The sequence below is a fragment of the Prionailurus bengalensis genome, chromosome C2 (genome assembly GCF_016509475.1).
Source record: "Prionailurus bengalensis isolate Pbe53 chromosome C2, Fcat_Pben_1.1_paternal_pri, whole genome shotgun sequence".
Taxonomy (NCBI): Eukaryota; Metazoa; Chordata; class Mammalia; order Carnivora; family Felidae; genus Prionailurus; species Prionailurus bengalensis.
Genome location: NC_057350.1, coordinates 1,699,393 through 1,725,522, shown reverse-complemented (window position 1 = coordinate 1,725,522; position 26,130 = coordinate 1,699,393). Strand labels below are relative to the sequence as shown.

At 60.3% G+C, this 26,130-nt stretch overlaps 1 protein-coding gene across 1 annotated transcript in view; it reads left to right on the top strand.

Annotated features, from left to right (window-relative positions):
• Window positions 1–1,621: 1,621 nt before the first annotated feature.
• The window catches only part of SLX9 (SLX9 ribosome biogenesis factor), a 34,197-nt gene continuing 9,688 nt past the window's right edge, over window positions 1,622–26,130 (top strand). Inside the window, exons 1-3 of the mRNA XM_043593425.1 lie at window positions 1,622–1,807; window positions 7,590–7,698; window positions 24,205–24,273. Coding sequence (XP_043449360.1) covers window positions 1,670–1,807; window positions 7,590–7,698; window positions 24,205–24,273 — 316 coding nt within the window. The 5' untranslated portion in view covers window positions 1,622–1,669. The remainder of the gene's footprint in view (window positions 1,808–7,589; window positions 7,699–24,204; window positions 24,274–26,130) is intronic.

Here is a 26,130-nt window from a genome sequence, read left to right as displayed (position 1 = left end):
CACGCTGGCCACCGGGCAGGTAATAGCAGGATGGCTTTTACAGAGTGGGGAACGCCAAGCCTGAGAAGGGCTTCTGGGGTTTCTTCCAGTGACACATTTCTCTGTGGCTTCAGACTGGGTCCGTGCTGTGAAGTCACCCCTGTGTGTTCTGGTCTGATGTCTCTGAGGTGCCTTCTTCATCTACAAATGGCCTCATTCACTGTTGGAACGTTCTGGAACTGGATAGGTTGGCTCCCGCATGGCGTGGCCAGAGACCACCCTGAACGGGACCTGCTATCAACCCAAGTAGGACGTGTCCACTTGCCATGGTTTTGCGTTTTCTAGAGTATCATATCCTCAGTAAAGCCTGGAATATATAAGTGGATATGAATTCCAGCTGGTTATGTGGCCTTGAGTAAATCACAGATCCTGTCATCTTGGCCTTAAGCGGCCCATGTGGTCATGTGTCCAACCCTCGCTGGGTGAGTACCTCTGTGTCCTTCCTGAGAAATGGCACCTGGCTTTGCCTACAGCAGAATCCTCTCCGAAATCCATTTCGTGTGGGTGGATTTCCACCGGGCTCCTGGACAGGGTTGAGTGGTGAGTGTGAGCACCCAGGACCTTCTCAGTGTTGGGGGGGAAGTGGGGGGGAGACAGAGTGTGGCCGCTGCTCTGCCTGAGTCTGGACTCCTGTGTGGCCCCATCCATAGCCTGGTCTGTGCTATACTTTGCTCTAGATTCGTCGGCTTTGTGTCTCCAACAGCACAGTGGGCTCCTTGAGGATGGGCGTCACACCCACCCAGAGGTTGTTTTCCTGAATGCACCGTCCGGGTTGGATACGTGGGAGCCCCTGAGCTCAGAAAGCAGATGGCGCCTGTCAGAAGGGCAGGACTCACTCAGGTCCTGGTCCCGGAGCTTCCCGGCCTGCGATCTGGCATCGCTTTGCATTTAAATGGTCGAGTCACACCAGTCTCAAGGAATCGTTCTGGGGAGTAAATGAAACCATGTAGAAAAAGGTGAACACGAAATAAATGTTCAATTAGAGTTTATTAACTTAATTAAGTTAATCAAAGTTAATTAAGACAAATGGACTAGCTCAATCAAGGGTTGTTGGGGTGCCCTTAGATTCAACCATATTCCCTCTCAGTTCCCGACTTTAGTCCCCCCTCCCTCCCCTCGCCCTGTCCTGACTCTCGTTTTGCTCCCACGGTGCTTTTGGAGGGCACAAGGGCTGTGTAGCAAACACGCTCATGTATTTTTTTTTTTTAATGTTTATTTCCTTATTTTTGAGAGAGTGCGTGGGCAGAGAGAGCGAGAGAGAATCCCAAGAAGCTGTCAGTACAAAGCCTGGGGCTCGATCCCACAAACCGGGAGATCATGACCTGAGCAGAAAGCAAGAGCCCCACACTGAAGAGACTGAGTCAGGCACCCCAACACACTGGTGTGTTTTCAACGTGCTTGGTCCCCGACCCGGCGGTACCCGTCATTCTCCCAGGTGCTAGCGAGGCCGCCGGGATTCCCGCGAATGCCCACACCTGCCCCGGGCGCATGCGCGGCGCCGGCGGGGAGAGCGCGGATCTCCGCCTCCCGGCTCCGGTTTCCGCCCGGTCGGGGGCGCGCGGGACCAGCTTCCGGCCGGCGGTGCGGCGCGCGCAGACGGTTTCCGGCCGGCCGGGGGTGTCGCGGGAGCATGGGGAAAGTGAGGGGGCTGCGGGCCCGGGTGCACCAGGCGGCGGTGAGGCCCGCGGGGCCGGCGGCGCCCGGCCCGGCGCCCCCGGCCCGGGAGGCGGCCCCCGCGCAGGCTTCGGCCGGCGGAGTCGGGGCGAAGGTGAGTGGCCTCCGCGGACCCCGGGGCGGTGTGGCTGAGCACCGAGGTCCGAGGGGACCCTGCGGCGGGCACGCCCATGGCACCCGGCCCTGCGCGGCCCCCTCCCTCGCTCAGTGATGTTTTTCGGGGTTCGTCCGGGTTCTAGCCCGCTCGCCTCGGCGCTTCCTCCTGCCGGTGGTGGTGGGCCGGCCGACCACGTGTTGTAACGTGGGCGGGCCCGCGGGCGCTTGCACGCGCTTAGCCCGCCGCCTGGAAGTGGGGGGCTGGCGGGGCCCCAGGGAGCGGAATGCGAGCGCGAACAGCCTGGTTTGCTCTTCCCTACGGCCCTGACCTCCGTTCCGACCAGGGACGCTCAGCTGCTGAGGACGGAGCTGCCGTTTTAACACGCGGTCTGGCCCTTACGAACACCGTGTTGGAATAACACCGTGTCATTCACGGGTCCCAAAACTCGCTCCTGTGAAGTGTCCCGTTCAGTGGGCGTTCTTTAGTGTTAGGTTCACAACGTAGTTCGGTGGTCCCTACGCATTTCAGAAGATTTTCATCACCCCAAAAAGAAACCCTGTACTTATTTTTTTAATGTTTGTGTATTTAAGTTTATTTTTGAGAGAGAGAGAGAAAAAGCGCAAGTGGGGGAGGGGCAGAGAGAGACTCTCAAGCAGGCCCTGCATTGTCAGCACAGAGCCCCATGCGGGGCTCCAGCTGGAACCGTGACCTCGAGACCTGCGCCGAAGTCTCAGGCTGGACCGACGGAGCCCCCCAGGCGCCCCTAGAAACCCTTACTTACTATCAATCATTCAGGCCACGAGGAGTCCACTTCCTGTTTGCCTGCGGCTAGCTGTTTGTGTCCAGAATCCGTTTTGTGTGCGTGGGTGTCCACGGGGCTCCTGGGCGGGGTTGACACGCAAATGCTGGCGCCCAGGGCCGGTGTCGGGGAGGAGAATGTGGCCGCTGCCCTGGCTGAGTCTGGACTCCTGAGCGGCCGCTGCGGGTGGCATCCGTTGTGTGCAGGTTTGACCGCGCTGACTTTCCGGATATGGTGCAGTACCGGCCGTGGCCTTGTGTGTCTGGCTTCTTTCACGTAGTTTTTTCTGAGGCTCATCCTTATTTCTAGAGCAGTGTGTTTATGTTTCATTTTTCTTATGGGTGAAAACACTCCATTGTATGGTTGCTACTCTGCCACACCACGTTATCTTCATCGTTCCCAAGTTGGTGGAAAGGTGGTTTCTAATTTTGGGCCGTCGTGGACGATACTGCTGTGGACATTGGGAGTGGAATTGCTGGGTCGTATGGAACTTTGTGTTTAACACGGTGGCTGGGCCGTTTTACATTCTCTTCAGTAACATGAGGGATTCACTTTCTCTGAATCCTTACCAATACTTGTCGTTGGCCATGTTTTTGATTACGGCCATTCTGATGGACGCGAGGTGGTATTTCATGGCTTTGACTTGCATTTCCCTGAGGGCCAATAATGTGGATCATCTTTTCATGAGCGTGTTGTCTATTTGTAGATCTTTTTTTGGAGAAATGTCTGTTCAAGTCCTTTGCCCATTTTGAAATTGTGTGTTTTGTTGTTGAGTTGTGAGAGTTCTTTCTATATCCTGGATGCTAAACACCTACCAGATATACGTGGTTTGCATATTTTTTTTTTCTAGTTCTGTGAGGTGGTGTCTTTTTTTATTTTCTTTTTTGATATCCTTGGAAGCACAAGTTTTCATTTTTTATAAGGTCCAGCCTCTTTTCTTTTGTCGCTCGTGCTTTTGGTATTGTGAAAAGTCAACCGAGGGGCTCGCGGAGCGCGGCAGACAAGACTGCATGGGGACTGGGGGAGGTTAGGCAGAGTTTGGTCACGAAGAGAACCTTTGTCACTTCGTGTCCTTTAGCAATTGATGTGGGGCTATGATATAGGTGTTTCTGTCTCTTCGGTGCAGAGAGAGGTGGGACCTTCATGCTGTGTTCCTCCCTCCCTCTCATCCCCTTGCTGTGCTGTTCCTGTTCTGCAGGCTGTGTCTGTACGTGTTACAACCCGACCTTAGGTTCTTACAGTTATCTTTTGTAACTAGCTATATGTTTACCCGTAACAGGCTTCTTGTTTTGTTTTGGATTGTTGTCTGGTAACATTCCTTTTCAGCCCAAAACACTTCCTTAACGTTTCTCAGAAGGCAGGTCCGCTAGCGACAGATGGTCTCGGCTTCAGTTTATGCGGGATTCTCTTTACTTTACGTTCATTTTTGAAAGATGGTTTTGCTGGATGTAAGATTCTTGGCCGACTTTCGTCTTTCCGCACGTTGAAATGTGATCCCACATGTTCTGGTCTCCCTTGTGTGTGAGGTCAGCTGTCCGTCGTATTGGGGTTCCCTGTAGGTCGGGGGTCCTTGTGCATCTTACTCCTTTCCGGTGGTTCTCGTTGCCTGTGAACATGACTCTGTCGCGTCTCAGTGTAGTTCTCTTTGTCCTTACTCTGTGTGGACTTTCTTTATCCTACTTGGAGTCTTTGAGCTTCTTGCACGTATCAGTTAGTGTTTTCCTCAAATTCAGCAAGTTTTCAGCTATCATTTCTTTGGATATTTTTCTGCCTCTCTGTCTCTCTGGTACTTACCGGGGACACCCGTAGGCATGAGTATGGTGCTCCAAGACCATTCGTTTTCCTGCGAGGCTGTTTCTCTTCATTTTTCTGTAAGGCCTCTTCTTTCGTATTTCCTTTCGTAGGGCTCTGTTCTCTTTCTCTGTTTCCTTCCGCTTCTTGTTGGCTGAGTTGTGGTGGGGGCGCGGTGGGGGTACGGAAAGCCTTTCTTCCTCCGGCTGGGATAGGAGAGGCTATCCACCTGCAAGGTCTAAGGTCAAGTCTGTCTCTTCCCATTGGGCCTGCAAGTTGACCTTGAGTAGGGCTGCAGCTCCCCCTGCTGGTCCCCTGACTCCCTTTGTTAATCTTCGTAGTGATATATGGTAGCACTGGGCGGGGGGAGGGGGTGTTGCCTGGTCGTTTCACTTGTTTATTGGCCTGGCTCTGAACTATGTGAGGTCTGCGTGCAGCCTCTCATCTCCCTGCTTATGCTCTTTTGTTTGTATCTTTTAGCCTGACCAGGTGGGTTTGTCTGAGCCACTTACTGGTCCAAGATCGTGCTTGAGCCCCCGTGTCCCATTAGGTGTTTGCTTCTTACCACTGGATGTACGTGTGTGGCTCCGGGCTGTGGTCACAGTTCAGGGAGTTTACATTTTTGATCCGCTTCCCAGCAGGGACTAGCAGCTTGGAGACTCGCTGTGATACTCCTGGCCCCGCACAGCCTTGAGCTTCTTCATGCAGCCTCCAGCTGCTGCCGCTGGGAGCTGCCCCTGGGCCACAGCGGCTTGTTGCCGAGCCAGTGTCTGCTCGGAGGCTGCGCCTAGGCCCCTGTGCCGGTCGGCCTCTGCCCCGTGTTGTGTTTGGTTTGGGGAACACTTTCTCGTGTGCCCCATACAGTTCTGATTGCCCTTGAGGGGCAGCCTAGACCTCCAGCGTTGAGCGTTACCCACAGGGCACTTGCCTCTCTTTCTGATGTGGCCTCTGCTAAACTTCCGCTTGCTCTGCTGTGTGCTTACCTTGTTGCTGCTGGTGTTTTGGAGCTACGGAGCACCCCCACCGTCTGCCTGGATCTCCAGTGTTTTCAACGACGCCCTAGACTTGTGAGTCCCCACAGTCCATTCCAGATAAAGTCCCGCCTCTGGCAGGACCTCTGTGCCCACATGAGGAGGGGGGCAGGGACAGCCTCAGCTTCTCCCTGTTGACACCCCTCTCTACAAGTGGGCGCCGGGGGGTGGTCCCTCGTCATCTTCTTGGCTTGTTAGTACCTGTGGCCTAGAGAAGCTGGGATGAGGGGTGAGAATTCTCACTGTTCTTAGCCTTCCCTGCCTCAGGTGGTGCTTCTGTCCGACAGGTGGGGGCGGGGCGGGAGAAGGGATCCCCACCGTCTGGCTCACCTTCTTGGACTAGTGCCTGTGGCACAAGGTGGGGGGATCGTTGGCAGCTGGGAGCTGGGGAGCCAGGAGTAGAGCTCCCAAGGGAGTTTCTGTAAGGTGGGGGTGGATAAGAGGGCATAGCTCTTAAGCCGTAGATTCTGTTCTTTTTTTTTTGTTGTTTGTTTATTTTGAGAGAGAGCAGGATGGGGGGTATGGGGGGAGGCGGGGTAGAGAGAGGGAGAGAGAATCACAGGCAGACTCCATGCTCAGCACAGAGCCTGACATGGGGCTCGATCCCACGACCCTGAGATCATGACCTGAGCCAAAATCAAGAGCTGGATGCCTAAGTCACTGGGCCACCCGGGCGCCCCAATAAATTCTTTCTGTCCTTGATGAGATTTTTAGTTTTCTTCAGTTAAATGGTTGTTGGGAGACAGTCTGCCACACCCCTCTCGCTGCCCGTCTGGCAGAGGTTCCATATAGCCCTGGCTCTTAGTCCCTGTGCCGGCCAGGCCAGGTGGGATTCTGACGGGGGGCAAAATCCTCCTGAGCTCAGGACGCAGCCAAAGTTCAAGGGAAACGGCCCACCGTGGGTGAGAGTCGGCATCAGAATTAGACGCCGTGAGGGCAGAAAATGGAATTATCAGATGGAGACTGTGAAACAAGTACGTTCCAAGCGTAGAAGTAAGAGGAGTGAGGAAAGAAAACGCTGAGACCAGGCAGACGAGAAGAAAGGAGCAACAGATGGAACCTGTAGGACGAAGGGTGTAGCTGTCGAGCCCTGACACGGAGTAGGTGGGCTGCTAGTTCCTGGCCACGTAACGACACTGTGGTCCTCCGAAGACGGTTGACAACGCGGCATCGACACCTGGCGTGTGGAGTTCCGAAACCTTGAAGCAGTTGGATGGGGAGTACCCCTGCGAACGGGGTCTGAATGGCTGTGCAGAAAGAAGCGGGGATTGGCCGTGTGCACCCTGCCCCTAGTCTCCTGTGGCTCCTCCTTGGCGGGAGGACCCTGCCGCGCTGGCCTTCCCTGCTTGGTGCTCCCGGCCGCTCCTGGGCTCCAGCGTTGCCCCTGTGAGTTTTCTGTCTCTTATTTACTGACTTTCCCTCCCACCCTGAGAACTCCCGAGGAGCGAGTCTGGGCCGCTCTCGCAGGTGTTCTGTGCGAGCTCCGGGCTGCAGGCCAAGCCCGCACCTTGGGCCAGTTTCTGCCTCACCCCAGTCCTGTCTTGGTCTGTGGCTCCCCTGGGGGTCAGCGCTCCAGTCCCTCTGGGGTCCCTGTCCTGGAGCTGGACCCGAAATGAGTCAGGTGGGCCTGGGAGGTGGGCTCAGCAGAGTGTGACTGGCAGTGACTGGGAGGGTTTTGAAGTCTCCGTGTGGGGCTGATCTTGTGTCGGAAGCTGACCTGGGGGGAGACGATTGAGGGGGAGCAGTGGCTATGCGGGGAAATGGGGGAGAGTGCTATGGAAGAATGAGGTGGCGCAGGTTCGGAAGGGAATCTGCTTCCTGTCCCAGTGCTTCTGAACGTGGAGCTCGTGTTTCTAGTCGCTGCCAGTCCCGAGTCTGAGACGGTCTGCACGCCAAGAGCCAAGCCCATTTGGTGGTTTGAGGGGGGCGGGAAGACGTGCTGCCTTAGGTCCCCAGGGTCTGAGCTCCCACTGGCCCCCGGGCTCAGCTTCGGCGGGGGGGGGGGGGGGCAAGGGTTACCTCCCCTAGGCCCTCTGAGCAGGAGCTGGCCCAGCCTTGCTCTTCCGAAGGCCCCCCGAGGGCTCCCCCTGCTTTGTGTCCGGCCTTACGTTTGCATTCTGGAGCCACAGGGAAGTCTCACGTCTTCTTTCCTTCTTAGGAATGGGCTTTCGTGAACACTGATGTTTTTGCCGGGACCAAGATAGACCCCAGTGCCTTGGTGCAGAAGCTGGACCCAGACACAAGGAGCGTTGCTTCCATCAGGAGAGGTGAGAATGTGCGGCTAAGGTCTGGGTGTTTGTAGCACCGTGCCAGGCTGGGTTTAATGTGCTCACGTGTGGGCTGGGGCAAATTTCAGGTTAACCTATACGTTGCTTGTTTTTTATTTATATATTTATTATTTTTTATGAAAAGTTTTTTTATTTTTTTTATTTTTAAACTTTTATTTTTTTTAATGTTTATTTTTGAGAGAGACAGAGACAGAATGCGAGTGGGTTGGGACAGAGAGAGAGGGAGACACAGAATCCGAAACATGCTCCAGGCTCTGAGCTGTCATCACAGAGCCCGACGTGGGACTCGAACTCACTAGCTGCGAAATCATGACCCCAGCTGAAGTCGGACGCTCAACCGACTGAGCCACCCAGGCACCCCTAAAATTTTTTTTTAATGTTTGTTTACTTTTGAGAGAGAGAGCGCGAGCAGGGAAGGGGCAGAAAGAGAGGGAGAGAGAGAGGATCCCACGCAGGCTCCACACTGTCATCGTGGAGCTCGAACTCCGGAACCGTGAAATCATGATTCGAGCCAAGGTCAGGCGTCGGATGCTTAACTGGCTGAGCCATCCAGGTGCCCCGTCTTCAGGAGTTTTTTTTAAATTGAAGTTACTCTTCCAGAGCTGACAGATGTCTTCCCCCGCATGCCACCCTGTGGCCTCTCCTCCAGCCTGTCCCACCTCCCCCAGTGGTTGTGAAGCTGTTGGCCTTCTGCCCTGGGATGGGACCTGCCTGTTTGGTCGTATTGGTCTCGGCCGGCATGCCGCCTGCCTCTTGGAGCACTGGGTCTCTCCCCGCACAGGCCGAGCGCTCTGCCGAGTGGGCGGGCGGCCAGGCGGGGGACGGGGCTGCTTGGCCCACGCTCTCACCTTCTCGTTTGCTCCACCCGGTGGTCCTTGTGAGTGAGTGTCGTGTTTGTGGCTGCATAGCTGTGGCTGTGTGCAGCCCAAGGCAGCGGAGGCTCAGCCTGGAGTGACCGAGCCCGGACAGATCTGTTGTCTGATGATGAGCGCCAGGCTCTTGCCACTTGCCGTGGCCCTTTGACGTCTCCCCTCCACCCAGAGGCGTGGCGAAAAGTAGCCGTGGAATGTGTGGCTTTTGTTCCTGTGGCGGCTGACCGACATCTCGGCGGGAGCCGTGTCCACTGAAGCGCAGGGCACACAGATTCCTACTTCCCTGAGAGGTGGGCGCTGCAGGGGAGAGGTCAGCCGGGCTGTCTGTGGGCACGGGGACCCCGAGTCCTACGCCTGCTCCCGGCCTGCCTGTAGCGGGGTCTCTGTGAGGGGCCGGCCCCAGGTGGAGACCCAGGGCAGAGAGCGGGAGAAGCCGTCTGTACGCCTGTGCCCTGAAGGTTCAGAGGGAGTAGTGGGGACGGAGCGTTAGTGCAGGTGTAGACCGGCATGGGACCCTGATGATCCGCATCGTTGGCTGCTGGATTTTGGAGCATCTGTTCACTTGGTCTGTCAGGTGAGCATGGCATTTGCCGGGCAGGTGTGCCCCGCGGTCTGCCTAGGAGTCGCGTGGGGCTCCGTTAGCCGTGCTGGCCAGGCAGCGCTCCCGTGTCTGAGGGGCCGGCGCACCTTGTCCCCTTCACGGATGGTGCAGGGTGGGGGGGGTGTGACAGTGTAGGGGCTGGACTCTCCCTTTGCTGAGCTCAGATGATGTGGCCCCACCTGGGAGTGGGGTGACGGCAGGGCCTCCCTCTGGCACTGCTGGCCCGGTTCCCTGCAGGGCACGGTCTGCTCCCCTCTCTCCCCCCTTCTCTCCTCCCTCCCCTCTCCGCCTCTCCTGCACAGGGAGACCGGCTGAGGCTGAGTTCCCACCTTAGGGGCATCCGCAGCCAGCACCAGCGGCCCTGGGACCCCACCCAGCCCTGTTGAACCTGGTTTTCATCACTCTCCAGTGCATTCCAGCCAGTAGCCTAGTGGCTCCCGCTTGGCCTTTATAGGAGCTCAGAAGCCCCTCCCATCTTTTCTGGTCTCCTCTTGAAGATCCTGGATCCCAGACTGGTCCTCCCGGTTACTGGCTATGTATGGCCAAGTCCCTGCCATCTCCTGATTGGGTCCTAGCAGCCACTGCAGTCCTGTGGGGGCCTCCGTGGGAGCCCCTGCCGCGGCAGCACCTTGGTGTGTTAGCTGACCTGCCGGCAGATCTGGGACCTTGCACTCACTAAGCAAGTCTTCCGCTCGGCAGACAGAACTCGGTTACCTCTTGCCTTTGCACTGAGTCTGAGGGCTTTTTAGAACATTCCGGACCACCGTAGGTGGCATTGGCTGCTCAGGGAGCATGGCCACCCAGAAAGAGCAAGATGTCACTTTCAGCAAAGGGAACGCTAGAAGTCTGGGTGATGGGGACCTGAAAACCATAAGGGAGGTGGCCAGCAGGAGGGGAGGAGAGAAGGAAGGAAGGTACTTTGTTTTCTTTATGAACTGGGCAGCCAGTTGTGGTCACAAGAAGAGACAAGAGCAGCTCAGGAAAGATTGTGCTGTACTCTCAGGTCCTGGAGACGGGGACACAGCACCCAGGGCCACGTGGGCAGACGCGCCAGTGTGGTTAGGAGGCTGAAGATGGGAATTGGCCAGCCCCCAGCCGGAAAGGTGTTTTTTTAGGATATCAAAATGTCCTAAAAATATACAGAAAATTAAACATTTGCAGAAGGAGAGGCCCTGGACTGTGGGTGTGCAGCTCAGAGCATGGGGTGTGTTGGGCAGAGCCGTGAGGGCCTCAGGGGGAGGCAGGGGTCCTGGGGACCCTGAGATGGGCAGGTAGCCGGGGGCGGGGCTGCTGAGGGTTCCGAGCGTGGGCTCCGGAGCCTGGAGAGCTGGCAGCTCTCCGCGGGGGCACTGGGTATGCTCTGGGCCTCGGTTGCTTATCTGCAGACGGGACACGTAGTACTGTTTTTGTCCTGTTTGGCCTGTTTTGGTGAAGGTGGGTTAGCAGGCGGGAGGTGTTAGCAGCCCGGACACCCTGCTTGGTTTTAGTCCGTGCCCGGCTCGACGCTGCAGAAGGCACAGCTCCTCCCTGCTGGCCCGCGGTGTCCGGCCGCCTCTGGTGACAGGTGGCAGTGTTCCAGCCTCTCCCCACCGCGCCTCCCTCTTTGCCAGCGGCTCTTCCATCTTGGCCTGGGTCACCTCGCCTCCCCACCGGCCGGTGCCCTGGGTCCCACGGGGAGACGATGGGCCGTGTGGCTCCCCTGGTGTGAGCTGGGGCTGCTGGCCCGGGGCAGGTGCAGGTCCTGTGGAAGGTGGCATCTGAGGACTCAGCTGCGGCTCAGTCACCTGCTGGGTCGTGAGGCCGAGGGTGTCTGTCGGCCTGGATTAGCGCGGACGCGTCTCTCCCATGAGTCCTCACCCTGAGCTGAGTCACAAATAGAACTGCTGTCTGCCTCTGGCCATGAGGCCACCCCGTGCATGGGTGTGTGGTCCGGAGGCGGCCGAGCCTGCTCGGGGAGGAGCCCTGGCCTGCTTGTAGGTCCGTCCCCTGGCGCGGACAGATGCCTGTTGTACGTCCCCACCACATGCACGCCTGTGGCCCCCCCTTGCCCCACATGCACACCCATGCTCCTCCTCCCCTTGTGCGGACTTGTGCTCACACACAAGGGGCCTGTTTGGCCCCGTGGGTGCTTTGCTGGTGGCGTCTTTCCTGTTTGTACGTAGAGCCTTTGGGAGCCCTGCTGGCCAGGGAGCCGAGTCTGTCCCTCCTTGGGCCCACCTTCCATTCCAGGCAGGGGTGCTGAGCTCCCTGTGGGGGATCCCCTGGGCTCTGTGTGGTGGCCTGTGGCCCCTGTGGCGCCCCGTGGGGGCAGGAGGATGTGGTGTAGAGCCACAGGCCACCCCTAGTTCCTGCTGCAGACAGCCCCTCCCATCCCCCATCCCCGGGGGAACTCGGCTCTGCCCTGGGGGTCGGGGTCTGTGGGCTCGTGGGTCTGGGTGTGAAGTGGCTTCGAAGCTCCTCTGCATCCATCTTTGAGGGCCCAGGGCAGGTCTGGGGTGAGCGTCCAGCTCCTGCGTCCTTCCCTGGCACGGGACACCCTGTGCCCTTCCTGTTTCTAGCTGTGTCGTTCTCTGTGCTGCAAAGTCGCAGGAGTCAGGTGCAGTGTGTTCTCACACAAGCACCCAGGGTGTCGGCCCAGTACTCGGTCCGGGGCCTGAGCCGGGCAGTGCCGGCCCCGGGACTCAAGCCCAGCGAGGCAGGCAGGCTGGGGCAGGCCTGGAGGAGGATGGGCCTGGCCAGGGCTGTGGGAGGGGAGAATGTCAGCATCACTGCCGAGCACGGTGGACACGCTGGGCCGGCGCGCAGGCTGCCAGGAGGCACTCTGGGGGCTGACGAGGCTGTGGCGGGAGAGGGTAGGGAGGTGGCGCTGGGACCAGGCCGGCCCCGGGCTGCGGTGGAGGGACGTGGCTGCGGGGACCCCCGGAGCAGGGGAAGCCCACACGGAGCACGCGTGCCCGTCCTCTTCATCTTCCGGCTCCGTGGCTGCAGTGCTGTGACCTTGGCTTTCAGTTGGGAGCAGGTGCAGGCGTGAAGCCTGTTCACCAGAGGGCGGCAGAGCTGCGTCTCTTTTCAGGCCAAGCCCCGATTCCGAGAGGCCGGTCCTGCCGCGGGGCGAGGAGCTCCCAGCACGGATTCCCAGGGCTTTCCAGGCGCCGTCTTCAGGGAGTTTGTAAAGCTCCCCCTCCGAAGACTTTTCCCTCCTTCTCTAGTGTGAGGGAGGGTGTGACAAAACCCACCCAGAAAGTTTCATCGCTTCTCCCCGCGCCACCTTGAATGTGAAACGTGCAAGGAGAGGGGGTTCTTGCTCTCTGGGCCTGGGCCCAGGCCAGGAACGCGGGGCCTTGCTGGTGGCCGCCTGGGGACTGCTTTGGCTGAGGGGGTGTCTGGTTCCCCCGTGGCCTTCGTGCCGTCTTGAAGCTCACAGTGGAGGCACCCCGGAGCTCTTCAGTAGGCGGTGCATGCTGTCCGCCCGTTGGAGGTGGCTGCAGGCTGCTGGCTGTGAGCCCCTTTGCTGTCGCCTAGGCCTTTCTTTGGTGCCTTGTTGGGGGTGTAGGCCCTGGGCGGGAGCGCCTGCACCCACCCCAGGGAGTGCGCCCACTGCCTTCAGGGGCGTCCTGACCTGCAGGGCCCGAAGGTCTGTGCACGGAGCAGGCGGACGACTGGGAGGCACGGTCTTCTGCTCTGGGCCTGCTGGCTGCTGGAGGGTGGCTGGCCCGCAGTCTCACGTGGTGGGGCAGGAAGGGGCCCCCTGTCGGCTGTTCTCGCCTCCGTCTGCCTCCAGCCTGTTCTTTTTAACAACAGGAAGCAGGGAAGGGCGAGGTCAAGGAGGTGGCCTGGAAGGGCCCTCCCCGGATGGTCTTGAGAGGGCCCGGGTGCGAGGCCTTGGGGCATGGGGCCTGCTTCCTGCTCCCTCTGTCATCAGGGATTTGGGAGGAGGAGTGTGGGTGTACTTTGTCCTTCCTCCCCACTTAGGGACAAGCCAAGGCCGCTTCATTTCTGGTAACTTCTTCCCGTCTCTGGACGGGCTCTTCGTGGGAGGCCAGCCACGGGAGGACGTGGCCGATGCCCGTGGGCGGCGTGGCCTGGCCGTGCGAGTACTTGTGTGCGCAGTGTGTGCTGAGAGGGATGAGGTGCCAAGGAGCGGGGGGCACAGCAGCACCCCAGGGTGGCCGCAGCTCGTCCTCCGCCCATCCAGCTCCTGTGCTTGGGGAACGCGGCTGTGTCAGGCCGAGCAGCGAGAGCCTCCGTGCCCGTCCCACCCACCCTGAGCACCGTGGGGGCTGAGATCCGTGCAGGTGGGGGGCCTGGTGCTTGGAGGTGTCTCTGCTGGGCCAGAGCAGGGTAGGCGTAGTGTGGTGAGCGTCTGCTGAACGCCGAAGCCCGCCAGGCACGGGCTCAGTGAGCAGCGGGCAGGCCCCGGCCAGACCCTGGGAGGCTGGAGCGTCCCTCCTGCCAGGGTTCTCCCTGCCCAGCTCCAGGCCGTCTCTTGGGGTCCCTCTCTCAGAGCCTCAGCCCGAGCCCTTCCTCCCGACGTTGCCCAGCACTGGTGATCCAAATGCCAGCAGGGCTGCCCAGCCCACGTGGGACACCCCCGGCATGCCTGGGCTCCACGGGTCAGTGTGAGCCGCGGCAGGGTATAGGCCCCGCCGGTCACGACTCTCACCGGGTCCAGGGCCCCCAGGGTGGTCACAGCCCCTCTGAGCAAGGAGCCCCTCCACCCTCTCGTGAGCGGTCTCTGGCTTGGCTCGGGGTAGACTCAGGTAAGTCAGCGCGCAGCTGTGTCCACCCCCAGCACAACGAAGGGGGACCGTTGCAGTGAACCGGGCAGCCACCCTGCAGGACTGAGGTCCGAGGTCCCGCCTGTCCGAGGGAAAGAGGACCAGGACCGAGGGGCCACACCCCACTCCACAGCCAGGCCACGAGGAGCCACGCTGCAGGGCCTTGCTGTGCCTGCTGGCTGAGGGCCCAGGTCTAGTCCGGGTCAGCCGCAAGCCCCGGGGGCACTTGCACGCGGCACTGGTGAGGGGCGGTGCCTGCACTTGCCTGGGACCCTCGATAGCTCTGTACTCGTCGCTGCTTCCTGTGGAAGGAGCAGTGCTGGCGCGAGGACCCGCCCGTGTCGGATGCTCTTTGTCGTCCTGGCGGATCTGGGGGCTGAGCTCTTCCAGTCGGGGAGCTGTGGATTGCTGTCCTCTTAGCCTGGCGTTCTCGTGGGTGGGCGTGCGGTGGGCGTGCCGCGGGGTTGGCCTGCTGTGGCCCACGGCCGGCCCTGCCCGGGAGCGTTTCCGCACGGCCTCCGGTCGGAGTTGGCGGTTTTCTCCGTCTAGTGAGCCGTCTGTAGCGCCGGAGCGTTTGTCCCGGGCAGCACGTGCTTCAGAAACTCCCTCTGCTGTCTTGGCAGGTGGTCAGGAGCCAGTCTGCCAGGTCGCATCCTGCCTGCCGCTTTCTCGCTGGCGGCCGGAGGCCGTCTGTGACTGGCTCCCTCGTCTGCAAGAGGGGCTGCCGGGGGACCCTGTGAGTTCATCCTTGCAGAGCTCTGATGGCAGAGCGTGGCCCCCGCAGGTGACAAGGAGGCTCCTGGCGACCCCGCCTCCTCTCTCCTGGAGCCTGTGGTAGTGGCGCCCGTTGGCAGCATGGCGGGCTGAGTGTTCATCAGACCGAAGTAGCTTGTTGGATTGAACCTTCTTAGGACTTCTTAGACGTGGGGGCGGGTGGTGGGGTGCAGCCGTTTCGGGGGCCAGCGTCTTGCTGCAGCGGACCTCTCCACGCACCGGAGGCGGGGGCGACGAGAGGTGGGGGGAGAAAGCAGATCTGGGCCTGCTCTGGGATCTGAGGGGAGCAGGAGGGGCCGGGCTGTGGATGGCGCTCCTTCGTCCTGTTCTCCGAGCCGTTGGCTCCACAGAAGCCGGGCCGACGCGTGAACGGACGCCCCGAGTCCACACCGAGCGTCCGTGCCGAGCCCTGGCCGAGGGTTGGAAGGTAGGGGCTGGCTTCCCCCTGAAACTGCTTTTGTGAAAGGTAGCGCTTCGTGATCGGAAAAGTATTGTGTGTTACAGGAAAGACTCAAGTCTACATCTGCCGCCAGGGACTGCTGTCCCTCTGTCCCCGTGTGGGGTGTTGCATTTGTGACCTCCCTGAGTGACCTCCCCATGCACACAGACTGACTTGGTTAGAGCTGATGTTGCCTGGCCCGTTTCAGGAAGGGGCCAGCGGGCCCCTCGGCCGAGCTTGCCTCGCTGCTCTTTGTCCGGACAGGGTCCCCACCTCGCGGGGCAGGCTTCCTGGGGGAGTGTCCATCTGGGGATGGTCCTGGGTGCCCCCTGTGAGGTTGGCGGGATGCCTTTGTCCGGTTGTCCGCACACAAGCGGGAGGCCTTCCTGGCCATGCAGAGAGGCGGCCAGCCTGTGTGGAGGGATGGTGCCCCTCAGGGCTGTCTGCCGTGGGCGTGGGGATTTCTGGAATTGTGTCCTGGGGCTCTTTGTCAGTAGAGTTGGGCCCAGTTGCAGGCAGGTCCTTGGGTGCTCCTGAGAGCCTTCACTCCTCTCCCGCCACTCCAGAACCTTCCTTCCGAGGAGGGCCGCTGTCTTTACAGTGCTGTCCACCAGCGGTGGTCTTTGGACCCGATTGGGCGCGTGGGGTTGTATGGCCGTGTGGGGGTCATTGGGTCACGAAGGGTGCCGCTCCCCCTGGGGTACAGCTGTGTCAGGGGCTGGAGAGGACGGGTTGGGAGATGCTGCTGAGCACGTGGCTGCTGTTTCTAACCCTGGCCCTCTGGACGCGGTGGCAGGGAGCTATTAAGGTTCTCGGCGCCTTTCTGCTGCACGTGGGGCCCGACAGCAGCCCCCGCCATGGCTGTGTGCTGTCACTCGTGTCCTTGGTGGCTGCGAGGAGGCCATTCCTTCACATGGTCCTGCGCTATCGGGGCTCAGTGCCCGTGGGCCCGGCAGCCGCCTCCCTTTGGGCACCTGCACCCTGTCTGTGGTTTTCCGTGGCCCGCCGCAGGGTGCTCGGCAAAATCTGTGAGGTGGGGCCTCCTGGCCTCTTCCCAGTTGATGGGTCCTCACGTCCCTACCGCTCAGAGGGAGGCCCTGTCACATAAACGTGGGACGGCTGAACCTGAGTGTGACCTGCGCTGGTCTGTCTGCCCGTGACTTTCCCCCCGACCGCTGTGCGGGCTCGGTGGTGGCCGCGGTCAGGGAGGGCGCGTGCGGTCTCTGGCGGGGAGCCCCCAGCAGGGCCTGTCCTTGCCCCACTTCAGGATCATGCCGGTGCCTGGTACACCGTGGAGGGGAGGCCAGAGCATGTTGTGTGCACGCTGCTTGGGTGGCCCTCGGGGCAGCTCGCCCGATGTCCCCTTTCTTCAGCCTCTGCCCGAGGGAGACTGACCTCGGCCTGAGCGTCCCAGGGCGGAGGCACCGCCTGGCGCAGGTTGGACTGTAGGGGTGCTGTCTGTAGGCCTCCTTCCCTGAGAGAAAGGGGCCCGTGGCTGTGAGCTGTTTGCCTCCATACTTGGAATCCAGCCGTCCTGCTCACTGTCCCTCTGGCGCCTTGTTATCTGGAGGGTTTCCCCCACCTGGTTCCTCCTGCCAGTGGCTTGGAGTTCGTGATGGACATGGGCCAGCTTGGCAGAGGTGAGGGGTTGCGGGAGAGCAGCCAGGAGGTACTCTGGTCATGCCGGGGGTGGGACAGTCTGCCCCGAGGAGAGCACGGCAAGACAGCCCCAGCCCCTCTGCGTCTGGGTCCCGGTCCCACCCGGCGGGCTGGCGGGGCCCCCTTTGCGGCTGCAGAACCGAAACCAGCGGCTGCCCATCGGTCTTCAGTTCTGAAAGCAGGGACAGCCAGGTTATCGTGTGTCTTCATGTTAGAAGTTGGTCCTAAGGGTGTTGAATCTGCCCTTTTGACGCACACAACGGTTTGTGGCCTCTGGGAGTTCATCACTGGAGAGGTTTTTCATTAACAAAAAGGGTGCTTTAGCAGTAAAACTTGGTGGGTGTGTTTTTGTAAATATGTTGACGCGGCCTCTTTGGTTAATAATCTTGCCACTCTTCTCCCCACACGTCGTCTCTGATTAGAGCAATTTGTCCCCAAATTTTTTTTTGGTATCTTTGCTGTTTTTTTTTTTTTTTAAAGTCTGTCTCCTTATGGGGGTGCAGTGTAAGTCACGAAGAAGAGAGAGAAAGGAGGGGGAGGAAATCTAGCTGCACCATCCATAGGTGACCACCTGCCCCAGCCTTGCCGTGGTGCGGAGCACGGGCCTTCCCTGCGTGGCTGCATCTCTGGCCGCCTGGTGCTGGGCCAGTCCCCTCCCTCTGGGAGAGCCCACGGCGCTCGCCCACCAGTGGGTCCCTTCCTAGAGTAGGTGTCACGCCACTGCCCTCCCTAGTGGGTTGGGAGCGTGGCACACGCTAGTGTGGAGACTCAGTGCGGGGACTCCCCTCAGCCGTCCCCACCGCAGGCTTTGTTCCCACCCCGTGTGCGCGCATGGCCGGCCCTGGCCCCTCACTTCCCTGAGTGCCGGGCATGGTTGCCCGTCAGCACGAGGCGACCTCGTTCCTCTGCAAGGCTGTTGGGGTTGTCATGTGAGGGGATGTCGGGTCCCCCATCTTTGTGGATGCCGGTGAATGTCTTTGTAGACAAAAATGTAGCAGTGGAATTGCCGAGTCAGATGCACAGACATTTAAAAAACCAGTGAACAGTTTTGGGAGCTAGATGGCCCCTTTGCTCCCGGGTCGGCATCCCAAGGCCCTGCGTGTGGCCCCAGGTGTTGGTGCTGCCTCGGACTGGGGTGACTGGGGTGACGGGGGATCGGACACAAGGAGCCTATAAAACAATGAACGTCAATAGACGTCGCCTCATGGCTTTCTCAAGACGCTGCCCCGTGGGAGCTCCCGCTTGGCACCTGAGTGGGCCTCTGCCTCCGGTTGGAGCCGGCTGGTGCTGACCTAAGTCTCTGCTCACGTGAAGGGGGAGCAGTGGGGGCAGGTTTGTAAACCGTGCGCTTCCTTGGAAGTCCCATTGACCTTGTTTCCGTATAAGCAGACTTTTCCTGCACCTTATTTTTTAGGCTGTTTGTTTTTGTTATTGATTCAGGAGAGCTATTTACATAGGAAGGAAGAGGCCTGTTTTGTTATGTACAGGTGTCCCCTGTCAGTCATGCTTTTTGAGTTTGTTCACGTAACTTGTTGCAGAAGTTTTTAATTTGTACGTAGTCAAATCGGTGTTTTCTTTGTGTTTTGTACTCATCTGTGTTTTTTGCAGTACTTTTATGGTTTTGTTTTTTATTTATATATCTAGTCAGTTAGGACCTTATTTTGATGTACGGAAGGACGGGACTGATTCCCACTTTATTTCCCCCAAATCTGTGTCTTAGGTGTGGTGGGAGTGTCGGTGTCCCGAGATGGCCTTGTCCACGGGGTTAGTCTCACCGACCTGCCTCGGAAGCGGTTCTGACACCTGCAGCTGCCTGCGCCCGAGCGTTTGCGCACGTTCATTGGCGCCGCGAGAATAGCTTCTTGATGTCATTCACAGGAAAACTAATTACGTATTGACTCTCCTCCCAATTCCACGAGAGCAGAAGCCCTGTGATAACGCATCAACCGTGTCCTCCCCGGACTCAACAGCAGGAGCCCGGGGCCCGTCTTCCGCACGTCCCGCACGTCTTCCGCAGGCTGTGTCGGAGGCGGGCCACTGGGGTGCGGGCGTGTGGGCGTGGCTGGGCCGGCCACACGGGTTCCTCGCTGAGCTCTGTTGACTTTGTACTTGGCGCCCACGAGGCCGGTGTGCCGCAGAGGGGGTTCCCTCTTACAGACGAGGAGACTGCTGTGTCGCTCCCCCGAGGAGCCGTGTCTCGCCAGAGGAGGGTGCGTCTTACCGTCAGCCTTTCCCGTCAGAGCAGCCCGTCCCTGTGTTTATGCCCGCGCTTTCTCTCCGGGACTCCCGCAGTCATGGTGTCTGTACCTGAGGTTGCTGCCTTGAGGCTGGGGAGGCGACCCCCCTGGCCAGGAGGCCTCCTGTGTGCTCAGCATGGCCGGTGGGTTGGTTTTTAGGTTCCGGAGAATTGCTCCGAGCCTTGGGATGGGTGTGAACTGCTCACTGGGTCCCGGGGACACCCTGGGCCAGCCAGGCCTCCCAAGCCTTGGTGTTCCCGGCACCTGCCAGAGTGAGCTCGGGTGGGCACTCGGGCTGGGGCGACGTGCCCCAGAGTGTGCGGTTGCTGTCCCTTTGTCACGCGTCAGAAATGCTGCTGGACACCCCTCCCCCTCGGAGAGGCAGCTGTAGCATTGACTCTGGCGGGGGTGGTTCTGGAGGTCAGGGCACACCCAGGATCGTGGCTCTGGAAGGGACTGGGGCCCAGGTTTGCATACGGTACTTTTAACCCCCCTACTGGACACCAGAGAGGCCGGCGTGATCGCACCCAGCCCCATTTTCCCGAGGCTGGTGTTTCTGCCGTCGTGGGTCACACACAGCTTCTGCACGGAGAAGGCGACTGGAGGTTTGGTCTGCTTAATCCGTCACGAGGATCAGAACCGGGGCCACCCATGCCCACGCCGCACTCGGGCCTGTTGGCCTTGGTACGGCACGTGCTCGTTGGCCTCTCTTCGCGTGGTTCAGGGCAGGCCCTGCCCCTGGGCCTCAGCGTCTCCCTCAGTGAAACGGCACAGCCGTAGGGCCTCACCCTCTAACCTCCGCCGGCACAGGAGTGAGGCTGACAGAGGTGAGGTGGGGGTAACCGTGAGCCAGAGCAGAGCAGACCTCGGGGGGCTCTCTGGGGCTCTATCTGGAGCAGGAGTTCCTAGGGGGTGTGAACTGGTGCCCCGGGTCGCTGGCCCCTGTGGCAGAGGCCTTGTCAGTGTGTCCTTAAGGGGAACCCAGTTCGGCAATGCCGTGGGGCCACCGTTGGCCTGACTGGGATTCCCGTCCGCCTGGAAGAGGTGTCCTTACCCAGAGGGGTGAGGACGGCCTGTCCAGCGTTGAGCCCAGGGGATCCCGGTGTGGGGCCGTGGCAGGGGCTTGGTGCTAGGACTGGGGAGAGGTGAGGGCTTCGGGGGTTAGTGGACCGGACAGGCCACCTCTGTGTCCCCCTGGGCATCCTCTGACCCATCTCAGCCCGTTCTCCTGGGGTGTGTCCCCCACGGACCGTGGTGCCAGCGTTCAGGGGCGTCCCCTTTCACAGCTGTTGGCTCAGGCCCCGGGGACACTCTGATGGGCAGACACCAACCGCAGGGACCTGGGCGCGGGGGTCAGAGCCGGTGCCGGAGAGGGTGTGTCTGGGGTTTGCCGTAAGCGACCGAGGTGGGTGGGAGTGGGGGCAGCTGGAGCGCTCCTGGTTCTCCGCAGTGTCCCTCCCCTGCGTGTGTGTGAGAGTCTCCGTTGACAAGGCTGGCACGGAGCCAGGTCCCCCGCCCCTGCCAGGACCTGTCTCTCTTCCTACAGTCCCGAGAGACACCCTCCAAGGTGGCCTCCGCTCCAGCTCCGACCGCGTCCAGGGACCCCGAGGTGCACCTGGGCAGCCGTCTTGCCTCGCCCGGTCTCGGGCTCTGGCTGCGCAGGCAGCCCTGACGCCCCAGATCCCACCTTCTCTCTGAAGCCTGTGCTTTCGCGGCTTCTCCTCGGGGCCCGTCCGCCTGGCCCACCGGCCCCTGCGCCCGCCCGCTTATCGGTCTCTTTCCAGGCTGTAGCCGCAGTGCAGAACGCGGACTTTGCCCGGTCCTTGGGGGTTTGGGCTTCTGGAACCCTCCGGGTGCCCTGGGTGGGGGGGCCCGGCGGGGACACTGAGGTGAGCGGGGCTTGTGGCGCCTGTCCCGGTGCCTGCCGCCCGTGCCCAGTGTGGCAGCACCTGTGTCCCTCCTGGGCGCGTGGGGCCCTCTGCCAGTGCTTCCGGGTGGCTTCTGTGGGACCTCACTGCCCACGCGCTCGGCCATCTCACAGGGCCCGTGCGTCTGGTTCCCGTTTCCCCGGTGCGTGGGGACGGGCTGCCGGGCGGAGGCTCCCGGGGCGGAGCAGGGTGGGGGCCCCGATGCAGCGTGGCCACGAGTCAGTCAGTCCTCCCTGGTCGTAGACTTGTTTTTTCTTCCAAGTTATTTCAAATTATAGCAAGTTGTAGGAGCGTGGGGAAGGTGTCTCCCTGAGCCTTTGAGGGCGAGCTGCCTACATGCCCCGCCGTCAGATGCTTCCCCGGGAGGCCGCCCTCTTGCCTTCGCCTGTGGGATGTGCGGGTCACTTGGCCTCCGCTGCCCAGGCTCCTGCCCCAAACAGATGCCCCCTGACCCCACAGTGGGCACCGTCATTACCCCGTTTGTGGCTTGACGTGGCGGTGGGACGTGTGGACCTCTCACCCCCCACCCCCAGAGGCCCCTGACGCCTGCACGAGGCTGCACAGATGCCCTCCCTGCCTCGCATCAGGCTCGCGCCTGGCGGCCGGACCCCATGGTGGGTACGGTGCCGGGCGCAACACGGGTGGGGGCTGCTGGTTGGAGCAGCGTTGGTCCTGGGCATCCACACCGTGCAGCCCCTCTGTTCACCCTCTCACACCCACCCCATTCTGAGCTGCTGAGGGTGACTGACAAGTCACAGGGCCTCTGCTCCCCAGGGGAGTAAGGGGTCAGGGCGGTGAAGAGAAAAGTAGGTCAGCTCCAGCACGTCCGGGAGTTTCAACACAAGGCCACGGCGTGCAGGGTCTTAGTCTTGGAGACGGGATTAAATTCTCCCGGGAGTCTCGGGCTACAGGGTTTGTGCACGTTCCTGAGGTGACAAGTCTGTCTGACAGGTGCACCTCCTTCCTCCAGACGGAGCTTGTTTCTGGACTGTTGTGGCAGTGGCATCAGGGATCTGCTGTCATAGCAGGAAAATCTGCGGGGAGTGGAGATAAATTGGGAGATGTGCGCGTCCCACAGCACCGGCCCCGTGTGGAACAGGCCCCGGGCTCCGCCGCGTTGTCCCTGGGGAGGCCTGTTGAGGCCAAGGCAGTGGAGCCAGCCTGGAGGCCGCTCTGTGTTTAGAGCAGGCCCGAGGCAGAGACCCTGGCTGCAGCGTGGGGCGTTGCCTGGCCCGGCGCCCTCCAGCCCACGTTCCCACACGCCGCAGCCCTGCCGTGGGGCAGAGAGCCGGCAGACCGCGTCCTCTCTGCTCCCGGAGCCTGGCAGTGGCGCTTTGCTGCTGCCCCCAGGTCAGGCAGCCCTCCCCTCCCTGGTCGGAAGAGTTTCAAAAGGGCGACAACGATCTCTCGGGCTTTGTGTCATAAATCTACGGATCGTGCCGAGAGTTACCTGCTCTCCGCCCCACCATTCACTCGAGGATGCGGAGGCTGAGGGGCTCTGTACCCAGTGAGAGGTCCCTCCTCTGGGGGGGGTCTTGTGGCCCGGGTGAAGTCCCGGCCCCGCCCATTTCCTGCCCTTAGAGAAGGAAGGGCCTGGAGAAGGGGAGTCCCAGCCCCGCCTGACGCGCCAGCAGGCACATCCTCGGGGCTACACGTGGCTTCTGCCGACACGGGCTGGCCATCTTTGTCTAGCTGGGAGTCCACGTCTGGTCAGCGTGGCACAGGCCCCAGTGGCGTCAGCTCTGCCACCACCCGCCCGCCGCCCCCCCCCCCCCCCCGCCGCATGTAGCTTTGGGGGCAGGGGCTCCTCTGTCTTGCCCCCATCCCGTCCACCTGCCGAGGAGGAGAGGGCCTCCCTGGGGTCAGCAAGACGGACCCGGGAAGCCTCGTGTCCTGCAGCCCGGGCCGTGTGTGATTTCTGAGCTCTCTGGGAAGCTTCACCTGTGCCCATGTGGCTCAGGGTTTATTCCAGTCTTGTGTCTCCGGGACCCTCCAGGACTGTGGTCCCCAGGGTGCTGGCCCGATGGGCTCAGCTGTCACGCTCCCTTCCGGTCGCACTCATAGTTCTGTGAGCGTTCCTCTGAGCCTGGGTTTTCTGTCCTGTGAAACGGGGCCAGTTCGTAGGGTTGCTGCCAGAGATGTGCCCTAAAGGGCAGCAGGTTTCTTCAGGCAATTAGTGAAGGAGTGTCCCAGCTCTGCCCCCTTCCCTCGTGGGCCGTCCTGCCACCGCCTCGGCGCCTGGCAACTCCAGGGCTGGCTCCGCAGCTCCTGGGGGGTGTGGGCAGGCGGGCCTCCCGCCCGGCTGGTGGTGGCAACGCGGCGCTTCACGCTGTTCCCGAGGAGGAGGCCGCGCGGGTGGCTCCGACGGCTGGAGCAGACACCGCACCCAGGCCGCCCAGACGCCGAGCATCTGCTCCTTGGCGGTGTGGAGGTTGAGATGCTGGGAGGGCCGGCTCCCCCCGGGACCCCTGTCCTGGGCGCACAGACGGCCATCTTTCTCGAGTCTTCTCGTCATCGTCCCCGTGCTTGTCTGTGTCCTGATCTCCTAGGAGGACACCAGGCACGTTAGACTGGGGTCACCCTACCTTCTCCCTCAGTCGCCTCATTAAAGATGTGTCTTCAAATACAGGTGCATTCTGAGGTCCTGGGGATTAAGACTTGAACACGTGAATTTGGGGGACACAGCGTAGCCCACAGAAAGGGGATGTGCAGGCCCTCCTGGGGGACGAGGGAGGGGAGGCCAGGCTGGGCGAAGTCTTCATGCGGTGGGACAGCCGGCAGGCCCGGAGCTGGGGGAGCAGGAGCGAGTGCAGGGGAGGGGACGGCTGGCCCCCAGAGGCGGCGCCGTGTGAAGAGAAGCGGGTTTTTCTCACTGCGGTGGCTGGATTTGGTGACGAGATGTGGGACCACCTCTTGCCTAGACTGGACTCCCCCGAGACCCCTTGGCTTTGAGCAGCGCCTGTGCAGAGAAATTCCAGACAGTGGGGCCCGTGCGGCTCGGGGGCACAGGCTTCTGCCTGGCCAGAAAGTGCGTGTCTGCTCGTGAGCTGTGTGGCATCTCTGGGCCTCACGGCCACATGGTGGCCCGTCCTGGAGGCCGTCCCGGAGTCAGGGCGGGAGGGTTCGCTGGTGAGGCCCGCCGCTGCAGGGCTCCCTCCCGACACGCGCTCCACTCACCCCCTGTGCTCTGTCCCCAGGTGCGGACGCCCGGGCCATTTTGCCCAAGAAGGAGAAACTGAAGCTGAGGCGTGAGAGGTGGCTGCAGAGTAAGTACCTCCCTCGCCTCCCGGCTTGACGCCACCCCCCAGACGGTCCCCGTCCTCCCCGCACCTGCCGCTCTGGGCTCCTCGCGGCGTCGGCTCGTCAGCACGCAAGCGATCCTGCGTGTCGTGAGTGTGTCACCTCAGAGCCACTCAGGGTGTCTGTGAGGTCACCTTCCTGCCAGTGGTGACCTTCCGGACTTTTCTGCGGGCCGCGGCTGCGCGGTCCTTCTCTCTGAGGGCCTCCAGCGGCCGCCTCGCCGCACCCGGTGCCTCTCTGCCCACCGGTCACCTTTTGGAAGACGGGGTTATTTTTCGTGATGCCGAGTGCTCACTGATGCTCTTCTGAAGGTTTTCTTGTGAGGATTGCTTTGCAGTTTGTTTCTTATCGGACCTTTTGAGTATGATTCTGTTGACTTTTGAAAATAATTTGTGATACCCTGTGTATTCTCTCGTGGTTAAAGTTAGTTTTCGTTGGAAGTATGTTTTGTTTATTTTGAGAGAGAGAGCGCGCACGTGTCTGGACACACACGTGCGCGGGGGAGGGGCAGAGAGAGAGAAGCAGAGCAGGGCGGAGCAGGCTCTGTGCTGTCACCTCGGACCCTGAAGTGGGGCTTGGACCCTTGACCCTGGGATCAGCGCTTGAGCCGAAATCAAGAGTTGGATGCTTAACAGCCTGAGCCACGCAGACGCCCCTCCTTGAAGGTTTTAAAGAAAATATACTTCTTAAATTTCCTAGAGAAATTTGCCTGTTTCTCCCACAATTATTTTACTTTTTGGTCACTTTGGGGAAGTTCCTTAAGGAAGTGATTCATTCATTGATTTTCTTTGTCACGGTTCCTGGCACGGAGACGTACAGAATATCCTCTGTGTACTAGATTTGGAAAACTGATAGACGGTGGCCACTGGGACCCTGCACGTGTCTGGGCTGCAGCGTTGAGCTGATGTTTAAAATTTTCTTCCCGTGCTGGTCGGTGTCTTTGTCTCACTGCTTTTGGGTCAGTCTTGGCCACCTGTAGTTTCCCGTAAAACATCTTCTCTAATCCGATCTCTGCCCTCACTAGCAAAGGGCTGCGGGCCCCTCGTCATCAGAGCCCCTGTTCGCGGTCCTGTGTTTGCACCCGCCTTCGATCTCTTCCGTCCCGGGGGTCAGTTCCTGTATTCGCTTGTTACTTCTACTTTCTCTGGGTCTGAATTCTCAGTTTCTGTTGTTTTAACACGCTGTTCTTTCTTTCTTTGAGTTTGAGTTACTTAGCTCGTTTGTCTTACAGTTTTGTTCAGGAACGGCGGGCTGTGGTGGTGCCCACGTCACCCCACTCGGTCTTACCTAGTATTCTGTCATGAAAAATGTCACGCAAGAGCAGGGGGAATGTTACGGGGAAACCTGAAACCACCACCTCGGTTTTACGTGGACACTTCTTCTTTCCCACGTCTGCTTGTCTGTCCGTTTCTGTCCGTCTGTCCACCACCACCCGCATTCTGTGCACATTCCTGAGTGGCAGACGTCAGCACACTTTCTCCCAAATAGTTCTACGTCTGTTGATGGTTTTTCATTTTTATTTTGAGGTGAAATTGGGTGCAGTGAAGTGCCAGGCAGCGATTTGTGACCAGTGCGCACACGTGTGCAACCAGAGTCCCTTTGAGACACAGAAGGCCACCGTCACCGGCGAGTCCCCGTGCGCCTTCCCACGCAGGCCCCTCGCTCCGCATTCTCGACTACCCTGCAGGTGACCCCTGTCTCATTTCTTTGGAGTCTCACTAGATTTTACTGCTCTAGGCGTCGCGTACGTGGAATCTCGTAGGACGCACTCTTTTCGTGTCTGGATTTCTTTGCTTCACGTGGTGTTTTTGAGAGTCCTCTCT